Source organism: Oculina patagonica, chromosome 1 (genome assembly GCF_052425735.1).
Source record: "Oculina patagonica isolate OP01 chromosome 1, crgOcupat, whole genome shotgun sequence".
In the NCBI taxonomy this organism is placed as follows: domain Eukaryota; kingdom Metazoa; phylum Cnidaria; class Anthozoa; order Scleractinia; family Oculinidae; genus Oculina; species Oculina patagonica.
This window is the reverse complement of record NC_135758.1, coordinates 1211042-1229013: the sequence shown is the minus strand read 5'-3', so window position 1 is coordinate 1229013 and position 17972 is coordinate 1211042. Positions and strand designations below refer to the sequence as shown.

Genomic DNA, 17972 nt, shown 5'->3' with positions numbered 1-17972 from the left:
AGACTTTTGTTGCACTCGGAAAGTTCATTTAGTTTTTATCACACATTCGTTACATATTTTAACAGGACGCCGTTGAACATTTGCATTTTTATCTTGCTGAAGAAGGTAACAGTAGTGGCCGAAACGTCCAAAAACAATATTTTTAGCCAGTGTCTACTTATTAATTCGAATTTTCATATTATTACTAGTTTGTTTTTAAAGGAGCGTGTAAAGTATTTTCTTTACTTCTTTAGAAATAGATAGCCTCCAGATAGATTTAACACCACACACAATAGACAATTTAAATCTTTGCCACAAAAATGTAGCGTACTAACACTAAGTGAAGGAAATGATGATGGAAATTAACTAAGCGAGCAACAGATTAAATATTGTTACAGACAATGAATATTTTATCTTAGTCAAGCGTACAAAATATCCAAAAAAATAACATTTTTAAAAAGATCTCATCAGCGATAGATGTTTCTCAGTTTTTCTTCTGTTCTAATCATAGTTCTGAATCGCTAAGATCTGAATGTTTATCGTGTCTGTTTAGCGTAACAAGGTTTAACATTTAATTAAACATTCTTTAGAAATTATAGTTAGGCCGGTCAATTGAAAATCTAACGCAACACTGATCTTATAAAACAAACATCAAAGTTCCTTGGCTTTATATTCCTAAATACATGCATTTCCCTGACCAAATTGTAGACTTGACGCTATGATAGAGATGTGTACTTTACGAGAATCCACGTCAACCCTCAAAACGGTGCATTGAGGGCTGCCGTAATCCAAGCGCATCATAATATGCCAATTTATATACCAAGTTCTTTATTGAAAGCCGAAAACAATTGTCCTCAAATTGCTATGTGAATCTCAATTATACTATTGTTTAAAGTTCACTGCCTTCTGCATAATGCAGTCTTCATTGTGGCTTAGTTCTGTTTCAGATAAGCATGTTTATATATACATATATGGACGCATTTTCATAAATGTTATTTCTATCACATAAGATTTCCGTGCCTCGAAAAAGATCACGATAGGCTATGAAATGCACCACAGTCAAGCATTTCATTGTGAAGATTATACCAGGTGTAGTTTTAGCCAATATTGTTACATATGTGTATGTGAGCTACCGGCCGGCTCCACAAATCATGATCAAGATGAGGCAACAGACATCTATAGCTTTTAAACAAACAGCAACCTGGGGTGATGGCTTACTTCTCTGTATTAAAACGAGACAAACAAGTTAGGCCTGGTTAACGCAGTAGCGACAAAACGACATAACGACATAAAGAAAAGTTCAGTTTTTCCCTTATGTCATTATGTTCCAGCTATGTAGTTATGTTGAGTTATTCACACTGGTGACATAACACAACGACGTGAGGTGCTTTTTGCATTTTAATGACCTTGCCGTTATGTCGTTATGTCGCTAGTGTAAACCAAGACTTATCTTGTACTTTTTGTGTACTTTTTGCATTGTCAGAAGTTAGCAAGGAAATTTCATTTCACTTCAAAAGTGTTTGCACCGCTTACTTAAGTGGTTTTCTAGAACAATTACTCGGTCGACAGTTTTTCTAGCTATCGTCTAGTACGGAATACATATGCTTTAAAACTTACCAGTTGTAAAAAGCCACACGTTTACAATACAAAGCTTCTTTCGCCAAGCCATTGCGCACAAGCTTTAGCTCGTATGCATGCACTAGCACGTCAAAGTTATGGCACTGCCTGAAGCAAAAGTGAAATAACTCAAAGTGCGCCACAATAGCGCAAAATAAAAGCATCAATGGAACCGCCGGAGTAAAGTCAAGCAATTAAGTTGGTCCCTCGGGTGTTAATTGGTCTGAGAGGTCCCTTTTAAAACGCGTTTTTGAAAAGGAAAACATGGGGCCGATTATTTAAACGAAGCCTAAGTTAGACGTGTTTAACCGGTGTCTAAATTGCATTATTTGAACGCCGATGAGCCGAAGTTCACGAAGACCACGTTTAGACGACGTCTAACGAGTGTAGCTATTGTTTTGGCATCATGGAACACTATTGTCTTGCTGTTGTTTTTCTTTCAATCAAAGGACTGCATAGATAATGTAGTATAAAGCTGTGTGGAAATATTTTCAAGAAATTGTATTTGTGTTTTTTAAAGGAAATGAAACAAATAGAATCAAATATCTCTTTAAACCAGCTCGGAGGTTCAGGAAGCGCATACAAAATACAAATCAAGAAACAAGTTGACTGCAATGGGCTAGAATCAGTGAAAATAAACAGTTAAACGACGTTTAAACCTTCTCGGGAGCAGGTCTAACTTGCCATTGTTTGTTAGTCAACGGTTAAACTTCATCTAGACGCGGGTTATGATAAACGTTGTTTAAATAATTGGATTCGCAGGCTAAATCCAGATTGAGACGATGACTTTCTTAGCCGCAGTCTAAACTTTGTTTAAATAACCGGCCCTTAGTGGATCTCTTAGAATTTTTAAAGCTTGACAGAAGATTCCTGAAATAATGTAAAAAAAAAGCCGTAACGATCAGCAAGATCGCATAATAATACGCCAATTTTATATGCCAAGGTTTTTAATGAAAGCATTAATTGTCCTCAAATTGGTATTGTGAATCTCAGTAATACTATTGTCCAATGTTCACTGCCTTCTGCATAATGCAGGTTTCAGTGGGGCTAATTTATTTTCATAAATCTTATTTCTATCACATAAGAATTTCTTCCCTTTAAAAAGATCACGGTTGCCTATGAAATGCACCACATGTACAGCCAAGCATTTCATTGTGATGATACCGTCAAATTCCAGGTGTAGTTTTAGCCAATATTGTGACAGATTTGTATGTGAGCTACCCAAAATAGTTAAGTCATGATCAAGATCGTGCAACAGATATGTAGCTTTTAAACAAACAGCAGTCTGGGATGTTGGCTAACTTCTCTGCAAACAAGTTATCTTCTACCGGTCTTAGGCAGAATTGATAGAATGAAGCAAGGAAAATGTCATTTCACTTCAAAAATGTTTGAACTGCTTACTTCAGTGGTTTTCTAGAGCAATTAATCGGTCGACAGTGCATGTCCTCTGCATGTTCGGGAAGAAAACGTAGAAATCAGGTTTTCTGGTGTCAGCTATCTAGTTTAATTGGAGTACATATGCTTTAAAACTTACCTGTTGTGAAAACCATACACGTTTACAATACAAGTTTTCTTTCGCCAAGCCATTGCGCAAAAGCTTTAGCTCGTATCCCGGCGTATCACATTGAACAAAATCTAACGAATTTGTCATCGAACTCAATCGAATTTCATCGAACGATCAAATTCGATGTTGTTCGGTCATCGACCGAAATCAAAAGTCATCGTTCGATTTTGTGCGATTGAGTTCGGAATCGAACCTATAGCTAAAACTCAAAATAAAAAGCGCGTAATACTTTATTCTTGGTCCAGGGAAATGTGGTCCTCGAATAGATAAGTGATCATGAATGGACATGGGATCGTTTGATCTTTGTCTTTTATTTGAACTGGGAGGTGCGGTGGCCTAATGGTTAGTGCACCAGACTTTGGATCGAGCGGTGCGGGTTCGAGCCCTGGCCGGGGTCATTGTGTTGTGTTCTTAGGCAAGACAGTTTACTCTCATAGTGCCTCTCTCCACCCAGGGCCCAGTTGCTCAAAGGGTGGATAACGCTATCCAGCGGATGGCTGTCATACAAAACCTACTTCGCTATCCACCAGATAGTGATTTATCCGGTGGATAACGTTATCCGCCCTTTGAACAACTGGGGACAGGTGTATAAATGGGTACCGGCGACATAATGCTGGAGGGGGGGGGGGGAGGGGTACCCTGCAATGGAAATATTTCTAGCAGCTTAATGCTACAGAAACCAGGATAAGCTCCGGCAGTATGGGCCGCTTGGCTTCAGGCTTCCCTTTTATTTGATCTATACTGAAGAAATAATACACCGTCTACACCACGATGAACTAAACACATCTTTAATGAGATTCCATTTTGCTGCGTGTCTGTTCAGCTATGAATCACATACATGTACGACGTCAAAATGTGGTAAGAACAAAAAGAGTGGCTTCCATGTCCAGGCTTTTGGAAACTGTTAAGTCAATTGTTAAGTGGTTGGTATAGGTAGACAGATGCTGCCTAACTGTTGTTCTCGGAAGACTTAGGACCAACGTTAAGTTCTTTGTAGGTAGATACGGCAACGCCACTGTTGAGTGATTTGTTGTCTAAGACAGTCATTTCGTCGCTCCCCCTTATTGCTCAGGCTTGTGGAAACTTCAGGGTCGCTGCTGACTGGCTCGAGGGGTTATTTATTTCGGCGTAATAGTGTTCCTCGGGCTTTCCGTCAGGTACTTTGCCGGATGAATGACGATTACCAAACGACATTTCAATGGCTTGCTCTCCAGAACCGATGTAGTAGGCATTGTTGAAGTAAGCATTGCCATTATAGCTGCTGGCAGGACTTTCTTTTGCACGTCGGTCACTGAATAGGTGTAGGTGTAAAAGCAAGTATGTTAACTTTAATACAAGTTTCTTTTATGCAGACCTCCCGTCCCGTCGGCAAATAATAACAAGTCAATTCTGACGTTTTTTTAATTGATTACACAAAATTTGCCTTTTGGAACTTCTTCCATCTTTGGCTGTCTTAATAATGTTTAGTCTCATGCATCTCATTTTTTTTAGATTTTTAATTGAAATCGAGGATTTTCGAAGTACTAGCGAACTACCGAGGTCGAAGGAACACCTTAGTTAGCATAGTGACATTGCTGCTTTGCTTTTTAGTTCTTTTTCGTTGTTCAGAACGTTTTCGCTAGTCATTTTCGTTGTTCAATGCTCTCAAAAGCAGGACAAACTTGACGCTCACAACTGTAGAATCGAGGTGGCTAATCTTGTGACATTTTACTAATTGACATCTGATGGATGTTTCTATCAAGCCTTAGACAACGCGAGTAAATTTCCAAATGTTTTGACATTGCTGTTCCATTATACATAATGCCGTCCACATAGCAGAAGTGCAAAGGCGAAAACATGAAACAAGTAATCTAGTAATAGTTTCACAAGGACATTTGAAATTGAACTGGTTTTCAGCTCCTGAATTCAGTGTTTCTTACCTGTTACTTCTTTTGCAAGCCAACAGAAGAGCAATGACGATAACCAAAAATAAAACACCACCCACACAAGCCCCAATGATAGCACTCATTGGTTTTGATTCCCCGTCACTTTCCTCCGTAGAGTCAGTTGTGGTGAATAAAGGCTGAACACTTGAGATTGTACCGCCAATCGAGCCTTCAATACTCGACACATCACTCTTCACGATGTCTATTAGGACGTGTTTGTCGACAATGTTATCTGAAAAATCTTGGGGAAGTTGTAAATAAAAAGCTAACAAAGTTATTGCAGGATTATCGGGTGACTGCTTTGGATAACCTGGGAGGATATGAACCATATCGCTTGTAAATACCATGTTGTTAGACGACCTCTTTCGACGAGAACTGAAACAAAAAATAAATAAATAAATGCACACATAAATAAATAAAAGTAATTAATTTTTCAATAAATATTGACAATGAATTTCAAAAATCGGTGATCCGGTGTATATAAACAGCGTTTACACTTTGAAAACAACTGACCGTTTTAATTGCATCAAAAACATCAAACGATTCAGAGAATATATTCCTCAAATTTTAAGTTGGCAGTGTTCATTGAAGCCAAGTTGTTGGTAAACAGTATCCGGAAAAACACAGAGCTTTGCATATGTCCGCCATATTTGTGCTCCACTGTGGTACACCAATATGGCGGCCAAAACCGTTTGCCGGAGAAGAAGGAGAGATTTTGCTACCACAGTCATCCGTTGCACTTCAAGATGCTTATCATTTTTAGCTTATTAGCATATCTGAAAAGCATTTTAAAAGTGAGGAAATATTAGTTTCTGTAACATTTTACATCACGTTGAGTTTGGCTGTGTCAAATTTCCAACACATTTTGAAAGCGGTTTTTTGTTAGTTTTCTCATCAGACTTTTCAGGTCACAAGTCAGTAAGACGTTTTGCCTCGTGAAAAAAGAGCATGCAAAGAACATGAAATACTGTGTTTATAGTATGTCAAGGCACTCTCAATAAGCATTTCACAATTTTTTATCATGTTATTTGAGTGCTACACAGCAAAACCTATTGTGTGGCATGCAAAGGGAAAAAATATTTGTATAGGTGGATAGGATAGGAGTAAGAATCGTTTGCCTAAAGCAGACGTATTTGGGAACTGACAATGTTGTGATTGTTGTTGTGGCTTTGTATTAAAGTATATTTGTCAAACTCGATTTTTACCCTTTTGGAGCTACTTGACATCGGTGTCCCTCAACAACACAGTAGTCGGTAGCCACCGTCGCAACTTTTGTTTTAAAGTCACTCTCCATCCCTTTGTTCCACTAATCAAGCAAAAAAGCAAGCAAGCAAACAAACAGAATAACAAAATGAAAACAAACATATTTAAGAAATTGTATTAACAACTAGACAAAGAGCTCGAGTTTTCTATGAGGGCGACTAGTCTCACTGCTTCAAAAAAACTCTAATCAAGAAGAAGTTGTCCCGTAAAAGAGCAAGGCGCGCTCGATCGTGTTCTATCACAAATAGAAAACAATTCCTCAACCGATCTGAAATAAGCGGATTTCCAGTACAACACGACGGAGTTCCTACTAATAGGAAACACTGGACTGGTGTCAATTGGGACAAGTTAAACCCAATTTAAATTAATTTATTTCAAATGTAAACGCATCCAGTAATACCTGGGCTATGAAAAGAGGAGTTAACAAAATAAAAAAGACGTAAAACGTCAACACTAAGCTAAAATCACCTAAAAGGCACATCAATAAAAAAATTACTTTAATGGTGTTTCTTGCTGGCGAATAGAAAATTTTAAGCCCGAGCTCTTTGTTCAAACTCCTACACGATGACCATAAAGTGGTCGCCCTTACATTTGAATTGGCATGGTCAGCTAGCTTTAGATAGACGATAGAACCGCATTCAAAGCCTGATCATGTATGCGACCATTCATTCGAAGGATACTTCCTCTGTTTAAGAAAAAAGGCCCCCTGTTTGGTTCGTGCTTTAAAACTTTTTCTTTATTAGAACAAAAAACAATAATATCTGACCAATTACCTTGTTTATATCTAGGTCTCTAACTTCCAACAAGACTGCAGACGTTTGTGCTTTCTTTAATGATGGTATTTTTGGAGTAGGCGTAGACCTGGAGGAATCTTGTTTAACGGTTTTGGTGGTGGCTGAGTTGCGAAAGTAAAAATAAAAAAACAAAATAGCATAAATTAATCATAGCAAGCATAAATTAACAAGATCGAAAAAGGTAAAACAGAGCAAAACCAAGACGGATTGCAGAAGATTAACAAAACATGACAAAGGGTTTAATTTGTTTAGATAATTTTATATCAACCGTGGAGTCACCTGAGGACTAGAAATGCTATAGTCAGGACGAAGGCAGCAAAAAGCATTAAGTTTTTATGTTTTAAAGTAAGCAGAGGACATGAATGATAATCAATACCTGGTAAACTCTCTGATGTGGGCAAGGATGCCTTGGGAGTGGATAAACTAACTGAAAAGGAAGGCTTAAACGATGGCATCGAAGACGACGAAGGCTGCGCAGTGGCCGGTTCAAACGACGACCGCCCTGTATACATGGAATCCTCGGCACTGGAAGATTTAAACACTAACGGACCAGACGACAACGAAGGGTTGAGAGTGGACGGATTTAACAACCATGTAGTTGAAGACAACGAAGGGTTGCCAGGTGAAGAATTTAATGTCGATACACGTGAGGACAATGAAGGTATCATAATAGACGGATTAAACGAAGAGGCACTTGAAGGCAATGAAGGGTAGCTGGTGGATGGATTAAGGGAAGATGCATCGGAAGACAACAAAGGTTTCGTAGTGTACGGATTTAATGTCAATTGGCCTGAGGATAAGGACCACTCTTCAATGGAAGGCGCACGCATCGAAGACAGTGACGGTGCAAATGTGGAAGCTGTAGAGAACGTTGGAGTTGCAGTGTGGCTCTGACAACTTCCATTGCTGATTGAGACATCGTCGATGGCTAAATCAGCCGTATTGCCAGATCCTACTATTCCTTCAAATGTCACCTAGAAGATAAGAATTATGAAACCATATTATTGAATGGAGTTTACGTAATATCTAAAATTCTTATAATTACAACAAGTTCTGGAATAAATTGGTAATCAGCAACCTTGTCTTGGACATTTATAAGACACATAACGCGTCACGCCTGTAATGCGTTGTTGATCCTTTGTTATTTTCACTGTTGCACCGAAAATAATTTATTTTCTTTTGCATCTCGGGAACTGTTAACTTTTTACGCTTGCAAAATTGTGTATCCACTGATTAAAACTTTCTCTGTGTTTTCCAAATAAATGGTTCTCTCCGCTTTTATCCAGTAGTCACCATGCTTTTTCTGAACTATTGAATACTACAGCATTCCCACTGGAAACAATAAGTGTCTTCAAACAGGTGAAAAAAACTTACTGTGTAATTCAAATGGATAGTTATCTCTGCCTTTATCCACTTGTTGCCATGGTTTCCTGACGTGTTGAACACTATCATATCTCCACTGAAGACAGTAAGAGTTCCCATAGTGTCTCCATACATGTGATAATAGAACGTGAGACAAGACAGTTCTTCATTTACAGATACAGGGATCACAAGCTTTGCGTTATCACCAGTAAAACGTGGATAAGACGTCTCGATAAACATATAGTATCCTATGGACATAAAAAAGTATAAACCACCTTTCCGAAAACAAACGCAGAACACATTTTTGGTCACGTGTAAACTAAGGCACGCCACTTCCCTTCCCCTTGTTGCCTAATTTTGCGGTTTGCATGTTTTAACACATTAGGGGTGTCGAATGGTAAATGCGAGACTTTGCGAGACAGCGAGACTGATATCTTTTCTGCGAGCCCGAGACCTTTTTAGCCTTGCAAAAGAAATCGAGACTGCGAGAAGGCGTAAAAAAAAAATTCGAGACGACGAGACCCCTGACATTTGGCTAAAATTTTGCGAGACACGCAGTTTTGGAAGGACCATTCACCACTCCTCACATTAACACTACAAAATTTCAAAACAGAACATCAAAACAAACAATCAAAAGTAAAAGGAAGTGTATAAATGGCATTTCTATTACCTGACCCACTGGTATGATCGTAATCTGGACCTGTGTTGGAAGATAGTGTTGATCCTGTATGCCATGTCCAGTCAAAGACATCTGAGAAAGACTGCTGCCAGCCATCACAAAGTCCACTGTCAAAGTCGCAAGATTTACTCACTAAAGTGGAAATAACAGCAACCGTTACATACGACGCTTAGTAATTATATGACCACCTACTCAAACCCGCATAGTGACCACCGTGGCTCAATTGAAAGAACATCCCACTGGCATCTCACTGTCGGGTTTTGTCAATTGCATAAGTTGGTGGGCTCATATGAGGATTGTGCCATTTTTCTTTGCATTCTGTCTGTCATCTATTCCGACCTTCATCGGAAAGATAGAAGGCATAAACGTGACCTGGCTCCAAATATGTAGCTTCTTAACTCAGTACAGCTTTGGTTCGCATCTCGTGGAAACCCTTTGGTAGTAGTGAATAATAACTAAGAATTTGCTGCTTACCCTCCCATGCCAATTCACTTGTGATTATTTAGTACCATAAATTTGTGCAGTTTTGAACATGTACTTTTCCTTTAACAGTTCTATAACGATTGAGGATTGGCCCAACGGACGTCAGATGACAACTGATTTAAAGCCTTACCTGGACAGTCTCCCTCACTAACTGTGACGTTATCAATAGCAATGTCACTGTTGTATGACAAACCCACTATTCCTTCAAAGGTAAGCTAGGAAAAATAAAAATCATGTTACAAGATATTCACAGGGTGAAATATATGTATTTATTAAAAACTAGCAATGGTATATTGCAATTCCTGAGTACTGATTGGTTAACAGGCAATGGTGTATGAGCTCATATACCATTCACCACAAATACGGTAGCCGATACGCGTCAACAAAAACAGCTGCCGAGCTCAAATACTGCAATTCTTTGGGCGTTTTTAATAAAACAATTATTCCACTCGCGCTAGTTGGATATGAGATCGTTAATATGACCTAGAAATGTTTCTTTTTTTTAGTGTGTGCGATAACTGGAGTTTTAACCTGTAAGCTGAATCAGACCATTGTCATAGCTTCTTTGTTAGAGCAGTTTTCAATTGAGTGTCGTAAAACCAAAACCAAAGTAATTACTCTGGCCAATCACAAAGGACCCAGACAACCCAGTGAACCAATCAAAACTCTAATCAAATACATGTAGCTGGTGCGAAGCGCGGGAAAACGTGCGCGAGGGAGTCACGATTGGTTTTGGTTTTACTTCTGATTGGCTGGGAAAGTGGCGCAAGATTTTTAAACCAATCACTAAGCGTAGTAATCAGTAATGCAAAACCAAAGCAAACGCAATTTACTTTCGACACTCAAGTGAAAACCGCTCTAGTCACTTGATTATGACTGAATTCACATGTGATTAATAGGGGCAGCGTGGTCTAGTGGTTAGGGCGCTGGACTTGTAATTGGGAGGTTCCACGGTTCAAATACTCCTGCCAGCCACTTGATGGATTTGCCTTCGGTGGTCCCGAATTCAACTACTCCACATTTTGTAAATAGCAAACTGGTCAGCCTTCTGCCAGTTGGGGTTTTTAACAAGTTTCTGTTTGATTTACAAATAACTATTTGTTTCCTCGTATTTACAGTTTCATTAGGTGAAGAGCCACTTTGTGGAATTGCCACTGCAAATTACCATTATTTCTTTCTTTCCTTCTTTCTTTTTTTTGAATTTCCTTCTTTCGTTCTTTCTTTCTTTCTTTCTTTCTTCCTTTCGTTCGTTCTTTAATTTCGTTCTTCCTTTCGTTCTTTCTTCTTTCTTTCTTTCTTTCTTTCTTTCCTTCTTTCTTACTTATTTTCTTTCTATTTTTTTCTTTCTTTCTTTATTAATTGATTGTGTATTTCCGGTGGGATGCAACCCAATAATGGCATTCTTTTCGTAACAAAATGCGCTACTACTCAGGCCCCTCGTTCTGTTGTTGATTTTGTCTGCTACGCCACAGGAAACTTAATAGCTATTCCCTCAGAACAAAGCTAGATTTGTTTTTTTTTTAATATTAATTATTTACGCTGTCTTTGAAAATACCAGGATCATATCTTAAGAAGGAAAAGCTTTTTCTGCTGTAACTGCCTTTTACGCGCATAGCCTTAGAACAGTTGTCAGTTGTGTCGCAAACGCCAAACACGTGCTAATACGTTTACTTACAACGTCGCTCAATTTTATTGTCATTGTCACTTCTTTCCAATAGTCTTCTTCATCTCCTGTCCTAGAAAATATCGTGGTATTTCCACTGAAAACGTTCAAAGTTCCCATATCCGAACCATACATGTGATAGTAAAACATCAAGCACGTAGCTGAGCGACCTCCAGTTACTTCAAGCTGAAGCTTCGCATTGTCGCCAGGTGAACGACCTGAAGCTTCAATATACATATACTTTCCTATGGAAAAGAAACATAGATGCTGTGAATTGATTCCTAGAAAAATAAACTTAATGGTTTGTAAGGATTTTTATTTACTCGTTGCAAAACTCGAGCGAGGAAACGAATGAGTTTTCCAAAGTTGTTTGTAACGTGTGAATAACAAATTCGTACAGAGAACTTTTCATGCTGTACGTAATTTGTGTTTAACATGAAAAGAAATTAGACCAATACAAACTCTTTATGCTGTCTCAAAGCTTCTAACTTTTGACATACCCACGCGATCAAGGAAAAGCAAAACTGCAAAATACACACCGGTTTTGTTTACTGAACATGTAGAACAAACTGTCCTTATAGGCAAAAGCATTTTTAAACACTTGCATGCCACGCTGTTTTTACGACCTCATTGGTAACCATTGGAGTTTTCGTGCTGTGATTTGTTGGGTCTTTCGACTCTAGGTGTTGGTTGACATGTAGGTTATAGCAAATGTAGAATTCTAATGAAGATGAAGTATTCAACATGGCACAAGCATGGGACAAAGAAAAATTCTGAGTCCCCGACGGGAATCGAGCCCATGGCCTCCCAGATACCGGTTGGGTGCTCTAACCAACTGAGCTACGAGCAACTCGTTGTGAGCTGGGCCATTTTACTAGGTTGCAGCGTTTATTGTTCAAGATTATTGTTGTATACATCTAATCGCAATAACGTTGTCATAAAAAGAAAAAATAACAAAAAGCAAACAGGGATTTTAAATTAGACATTATAACAATATGTTTGAATTTGCCCGAGGTAACAGCCTCAAAACGTCTCAGGATACACGCCAATTAATTTACCTTATTTCACGGTTATATGTATACAGATATTAATTCGCGAGTTTTCTGTAAATGCTGTAACCCCCCGCACCTCAGTTTTAACTCAATTTGTCTGATACATCCTACTCTTTTATTTTTTCTGTTATTTTATTTTATTTATTTATTTAATTTTAATTTTTGTTAAAACGGCGGGGAAAAGCGCGCGCTGTGTTTGACGCGTACAGGCTAGGTGTACGCGTCAGATTTGTAAAGTGTTTACCAATCTTTTTATCCACGAATATCGTCTTTTTTAAACATTTTGTACTTACAAGCTTGAACTACAAACTGTATCTATAGCTAATTAGCATTAGTCACGTTCAAAACACGAACGCCTTTTTAAAAAAAGCCTTTAAATCCAAACATTTTCCTACTAGGTAACGTACGGTGCGCGCGAGCGAAACAAAGTTTGCATCATCCGCGCGCAAATGTTGAAGCTGTTCATCAGCCAATCAGATTGGCGAACTGAACGCACTTGACCAGATGTGTACTACCGTGGTAAGTAGACATCTGGGTACGAGATTAACCTACACTAGCAATATTTACAAAATCGTTTCGATGGGGATCCGGAAGGGGTGGGATAAAGCATCACTAAAACTACTCCTCACAATAAACGCAATTGTATTGACAATCAGTAATATGATTTTCTCTTTCTTAAACAGAAGTAAAAAATGGCAGCTTACCTGTTCCGCTAACATCTGACAATGGTCCCGTTAACGGGGATGGTGTGGAGCCGGAGTAAAGCGTCCAATCAAATACATCTGAATTAGATTGACTCCAGCCGAAGCACAAGCCATTATCAAAGCTACAAGAGACTGAAACAATCGGATGTTTATTGGAACTTGAAGCCCACACATGACAATGAGCCATTACTGACCTTTACTTCAGTGAGTTTTAAAAAGCATGTATCGACAGTTTAATCCTTACTGTGTGACCACCTCTTGCAAGCCAGCACAAGCAAACCACTTTTCCAAAATACCAAACTTTTGCTTGTTAAATCACTCGGAACCTCTCGCGAGTTGTTGACGAACGCGCCCACTTTTGCCTGATGATTTGAATTTTCCTTTTGTTTTTAGCCTCCAAAGAGCGAGCACTTCTCGCGAACCGCCCTCGTTACTTGCGTCTATTTACTTATAAGCAACATTGGTCTGACTTGGACTCTAACGGGAAATTCAACTTTAGCATTCAATTCTTGTAAGTTTTAAAATACTTGCAGAGACGATGTCACAAGAATGGCAATTATCTCTAGTAAAATACCCTGAAAAGTGAGGCGGGTTAATAAACACAGAGGTGGTACTTAGGTGGATGGCTTATAAGAGGTAATTAGTGGCTATTAGTCTTCCTTACTGTATTTAGTGTTATAAAAGAATTATATGCATTCACCTGTACAGTTTCCTTCGGTAATTTGCACAGAATCAATGGCGATATCGCCTGTATATGATCTTCCAGTTATTCCTTCAAATGTAACCTGCAAACATATTTTAATTAACTCTTGGACGTAGATGCAAGTTCATAACTGCGTAAGATTTAGAAAGGCAATAAATGATTTTAATCTATTCGATATTTTCATACTGATTTTTTTAACCGTGTCTAAAAAAAGTTTTTCTATGTCTACGTCTATGGTCCAAGTTTTTAATTTTCCGCTCGCCGCCATTTGAAAATTATATCTCTTTTTTTCATTTTTTGTAACTATGAATTGTTATTTCTTCCTATTCCTGTAAAATTTGGAATTTAGGCATTTTTTTAAACAATTCAATGGAGGTTCCCTTAAGGTTGACAGCGGGCTGTTAGTTAATTAAAGCAGTAACTTCTTGAAGTAATTTGCAAGGCTTTGGTATCTGTCTGCATGGTAGAAGATGTACTCTTTAAAAAGGTTCGCTTAATACATATATTAAAGTATCTGTCAAAGGCAGTATTTTCCTTACCACTCCTTTCAAATAAAAGGTTTTTTCAGCAAACAACCAGTTGTTTTCCTGATTTCCTGACACAGCAAAAACTTTGGTATTGCCACTGTAGACATTGAGAGTTCCAGCCGACGCCCCATACATATGATAGTAAAATGAGAGACACGACGGATTTCCATTATTTGGAACAGTGACCACAAGTTTTGCATTTTCTCCTGGTTTTCTTGGCGAAGACGCCTCGATGTACATATATTTTCCTGCGTCGTTAAACAAAAATACATGTCAATATCGTGTGATATGTTTGTATTCGTTTCGCCCATCACTTGTACTCCACACGAAGCGTAGTAGTTGGATAATAATTCGTATTTCTACAACTCAGAATGTTTTATTAAAAGTACGTTAAAGTTCTATTTTAAGTGTTAACTTATTTTAAGCTAGGTTTTTAAGTTCTCTTTTAAATAAGTTTCCTCGAAATTTAAAAAATTGAACCAAAATTAATTTAAAAAACAACGTTTCTGTTTTCAACTACTTGCATATGCAATTTTGCTTTTAGCAAATTGTACAACAAGCAAACCAAAAAAAAACAAAACAAAAAAAGGTCTAACCTGAGCCACCTTGACCGGAAGTTGGACCCGTAGAAGAGGAAGGCGTCCCACCAGATGCCAGCGTCCAATCAAAATCATCTGAAGACGATTGATTCCATCCAGAACACAAACCGTGTTCAAAATTACACCAGACTAAAATGATTACAGAAAAAGGCATTGAGATCTTACTCAAAGAGAGTCTTGAAATAAGTTATCTGTGACATCAACAACAACAACAACAACAACATCTTTTATTTACTCACGGTGAAAATTAAACTTTAAGCTTATACAGCTTGTGGCGCCGTGTTTCGTACTGGTAAGGTTATCTTAGACTATTTAAAGCCCATCAATATATAGAAATAAATGAAACGCCGATCCAAGGGTTGCCGATCCAAACGATTATGCTAAACTCACTCATTCAAAACAAAACAAAACGGTTGATAGGCAAATGGAGTACACAGTTATCGATATATGCAATTCAAGTCAGTAAAAAGGAAAATTATTGCATTGGGCTGAGTGTGATATTTTAAATTGTGTCAGTAATTATGTCAGAGGAAGATTACATCCAACTAATTACAGTAAAACATGGCAGCGGTGATAAGGATAAAATACTAACAATTCCAATGCCTTCTTGAATCAAACTTATTGAATAGATTTAGCCAAGCCTAAAAGCGAAGCTCCACGGTCATATACTTTGCCCTTTTTGTAAATACGAATTTACTGACCATTAACAGGAAAAATAAAGCACTTGAGCCCGCCATCCAATGCAAACTATAACTTGGTCAGCGGTAAACTTCAATTCGACCTCGATAAGTTCTATATCTGAGCCCGCGATAGGGTCATGTGATACTGGTCAGCGAATACCTTGTTTTGACATCTGTCAATTGACCATAACATGCATGTCCAATATCAAAGATGAAAGCTCTCGTTAACCTTACCAACCTATTTCTGGAGTATGGCCGCCATGTTGGGGCGAAGTTGCTAGGCGCACGCGCCCGCGACCCATGCCGCTAGCCATGATGAACATGAAAAACCAAAAGATTGGTTCTGTTAATTTTCTATGGGTATGGGGCTCTGCTCTGTGGCCCTTCGCGCGCTGGGAGCTCCATTATTACGTACCAAAAGAATCTGCTTGGAACGTAGCCTGCGTAGCTGGTGGGATTTGCGCGGGGTGAGATGAGCGCCCCCTGCTCCGTCTCTTCCGTTCGCCATAAACAAAGCACACGCACTCGGTCACGAATCCCGCCAGCTACGCAGGCTACTTGGAACGCTATTTGTCTGTTTTTTCTTTGAAAACACCAAGAAAAAAGGCAGATAGCTATAATAAAGTAATGATTATGCTTACCGAATGAAGATGACTGGTTCTGCGGTGTCACACTAGGTGCAACTTTGTACATATTAGTTGACAGCCAATGTTTAAAGTTGCGAACATTAGCGTATACACCATATTTGTTTGCATGGGCACATCCGTACCCCCAGCTGCTAACTCCCTCAAGATACCAGGTACCATTAAACTCACACACCAATGGTCCACCGCTATCACCTTGACAAGCATCAACTCCCCCTTCATCAAAACCAGCACACAGCATCGAATTGTCAATTTTATCAGGGTAAGCATTCGTGCAGCGTTGTTTTGACACCAGTGGTACAGACGCTTGCTGCAGTGTGTTTGGTTGGGAACCTCCAGAAGATAAACGTCCCCAACCAGTTATCGAGCATTTTTTGTTAACATTGTCAAATGGAAGATGATGACCAGTATCTGGTAAACAGACAAGACCAACACTTTCTCCAAGATCAGCAGGATCCGCCAGTTTAATAAGCGCGATATCATTGCTTTCTTTCAGGGGAGTTTTATAACTCTCGTGCATGATGATTTGTGCAACTCCGATATCTTGCTCTGTTCCAACACTTCCATCTGTTCTGTAGTGGGCTGCCAGTCTAAAGAAAAAAATATAAAATTGAAAAACGATCAAACATTAGAAAACTAATAGCTGATTTGACGCGATCCTTACAATGAAAGTATATGTAATTTCCATGATTAGTTTTGGTATTACAGCTTATTAAGTGGCTTTAGTGGTAGAAAGGCCCTCTATCCTATATCGGTTGGCAAAATATTTCACGTTTAAGAACGAAGTTTTTTGGGGGACGGACTCATAATTTTCTTGGAGGGGGGGGGGTTATGAAAAATATTCCTCCCCTTTTTTCAGTTTATGCACCTCATACGTATACGCTTAGTTCGTAATTTCACGGTTCACCTTTTTTCGAGATGCAAACTATTTTGTTATACATATCGTGTTTGCAAACAATTTATTTTGTTTTCTAGGCCCTGCAAACAATTTTTTTTCAATATTTTTAATACCCCCCTCTAAAAAAATAATGGTCCATTCCTTATTTATTATTATTATTATTATTATTATTATTATTATTATTATTTGTAATTTGATCAAAAATGTCTCCTTTTTGCTGCCCCCCCCTGCTGTTCGTCCGTCTACTCTTCCCCTCCTCCCCTTCTTTTGAATTATTTCATCTCTTAGCATTGTCATCGTCATTGTTTTACTTCTTTTATTATAATTAAAGATAGAAACTTCACGGACAGTTACTCAGAGTTTCACGCACGAAGCGATGATGATCGCTTCGTGCGTGAAACTCTGAGTAACTGTCCGTGAAGTTTCTATCTTTAATTTTAGTATTCCGCTCTGCATGTATTTGCATCGAGCACTTCTCCGATTGTGTGAAACCTTTTACATTTTTCTTTGTTTACTTCTTTTATTCTAAATGTTGGTAAGTCGCTATAAATAACTTGAAATGATATCCTTAACTACCTTATCTTCACACTAGACGGCGTTTCTCCAACCATGCAATGAGCTGCTGTCACCACCCAATAAGGATCCACTAATGACCCGCCACAGAACTGGTTTCCATAGTTGTCCGTCACCATCACTTGCCATGGCCAGCTGTTGACAGGTGCTTCTGTGCCACCGACTATTCGGCTCATGCTTGGTCGGGAGCCGCAAAATGCTAAACTCAAAGAATAAAATCTTCAATTGAGGCAGTGATGCACTTAAAGTTCTTTTCAAGTCCA

At 38.6% G+C, this 17972-nt stretch overlaps 3 protein-coding genes across 5 annotated transcripts in view; 1 reads left to right on the top strand and 2 right to left on the bottom strand.

Moving 5' to 3' along the window:
- The window catches only part of LOC144650227 (MAM and LDL-receptor class A domain-containing protein 1-like), a 32631-nt gene extending 30980 nt beyond the window's left edge, over positions 1 to 1651 (bottom strand). For both annotated transcript variants that reach the window (XR_013570095.1, XM_078509918.1), the window contains exon 1: positions 1597 to 1651. Coding sequence is in view for 1 of the 2 variants with exons in the window: in XM_078509918.1 (XP_078366044.1) it covers positions 1597 to 1648 (52 nt within the window). In the remaining variant the exon portion in view is untranslated. The remainder of the gene's footprint in view (positions 1 to 1596) is intronic.
- Positions 1 to 17972, top strand: part of LOC144648698 (uncharacterized) — a 197111-nt gene that overhangs the window by 139136 nt on the left and 40003 nt on the right. The gene's annotated exons all lie outside the window — the stretch shown is intronic.
- LOC144650346 (MAM and LDL-receptor class A domain-containing protein 1-like) overlaps positions 3825 to 17972 on the bottom strand; it is a 32377-nt gene continuing 18229 nt past the window's right edge. Inside the window, exons 10-24 of the mRNA XM_078510037.1 lie at positions 17713 to 17908; positions 16236 to 16828; positions 14912 to 15043; positions 14328 to 14563; positions 13786 to 13870; positions 13086 to 13217; positions 11342 to 11574; positions 9797 to 9881; positions 9175 to 9315; positions 8517 to 8752; positions 7519 to 8116; positions 7122 to 7243; positions 6291 to 6391; positions 5080 to 5460; positions 3825 to 4451 (exon numbers count right to left, since the gene is read on the bottom strand). Coding sequence (XP_078366163.1) covers positions 4229 to 4451; positions 5080 to 5460; positions 6291 to 6391; positions 7122 to 7243; positions 7519 to 8116; positions 8517 to 8752; positions 9175 to 9315; positions 9797 to 9881; positions 11342 to 11574; positions 13086 to 13217; positions 13786 to 13870; positions 14328 to 14563; positions 14912 to 15043; positions 16236 to 16828; positions 17713 to 17908 — 3494 coding nt within the window. The 3' untranslated portion in view covers positions 3825 to 4228. The remainder of the gene's footprint in view (positions 4452 to 5079; positions 5461 to 6290; positions 6392 to 7121; positions 7244 to 7518; positions 8117 to 8516; positions 8753 to 9174; positions 9316 to 9796; positions 9882 to 11341; positions 11575 to 13085; positions 13218 to 13785; positions 13871 to 14327; positions 14564 to 14911; positions 15044 to 16235; positions 16829 to 17712; positions 17909 to 17972) is intronic.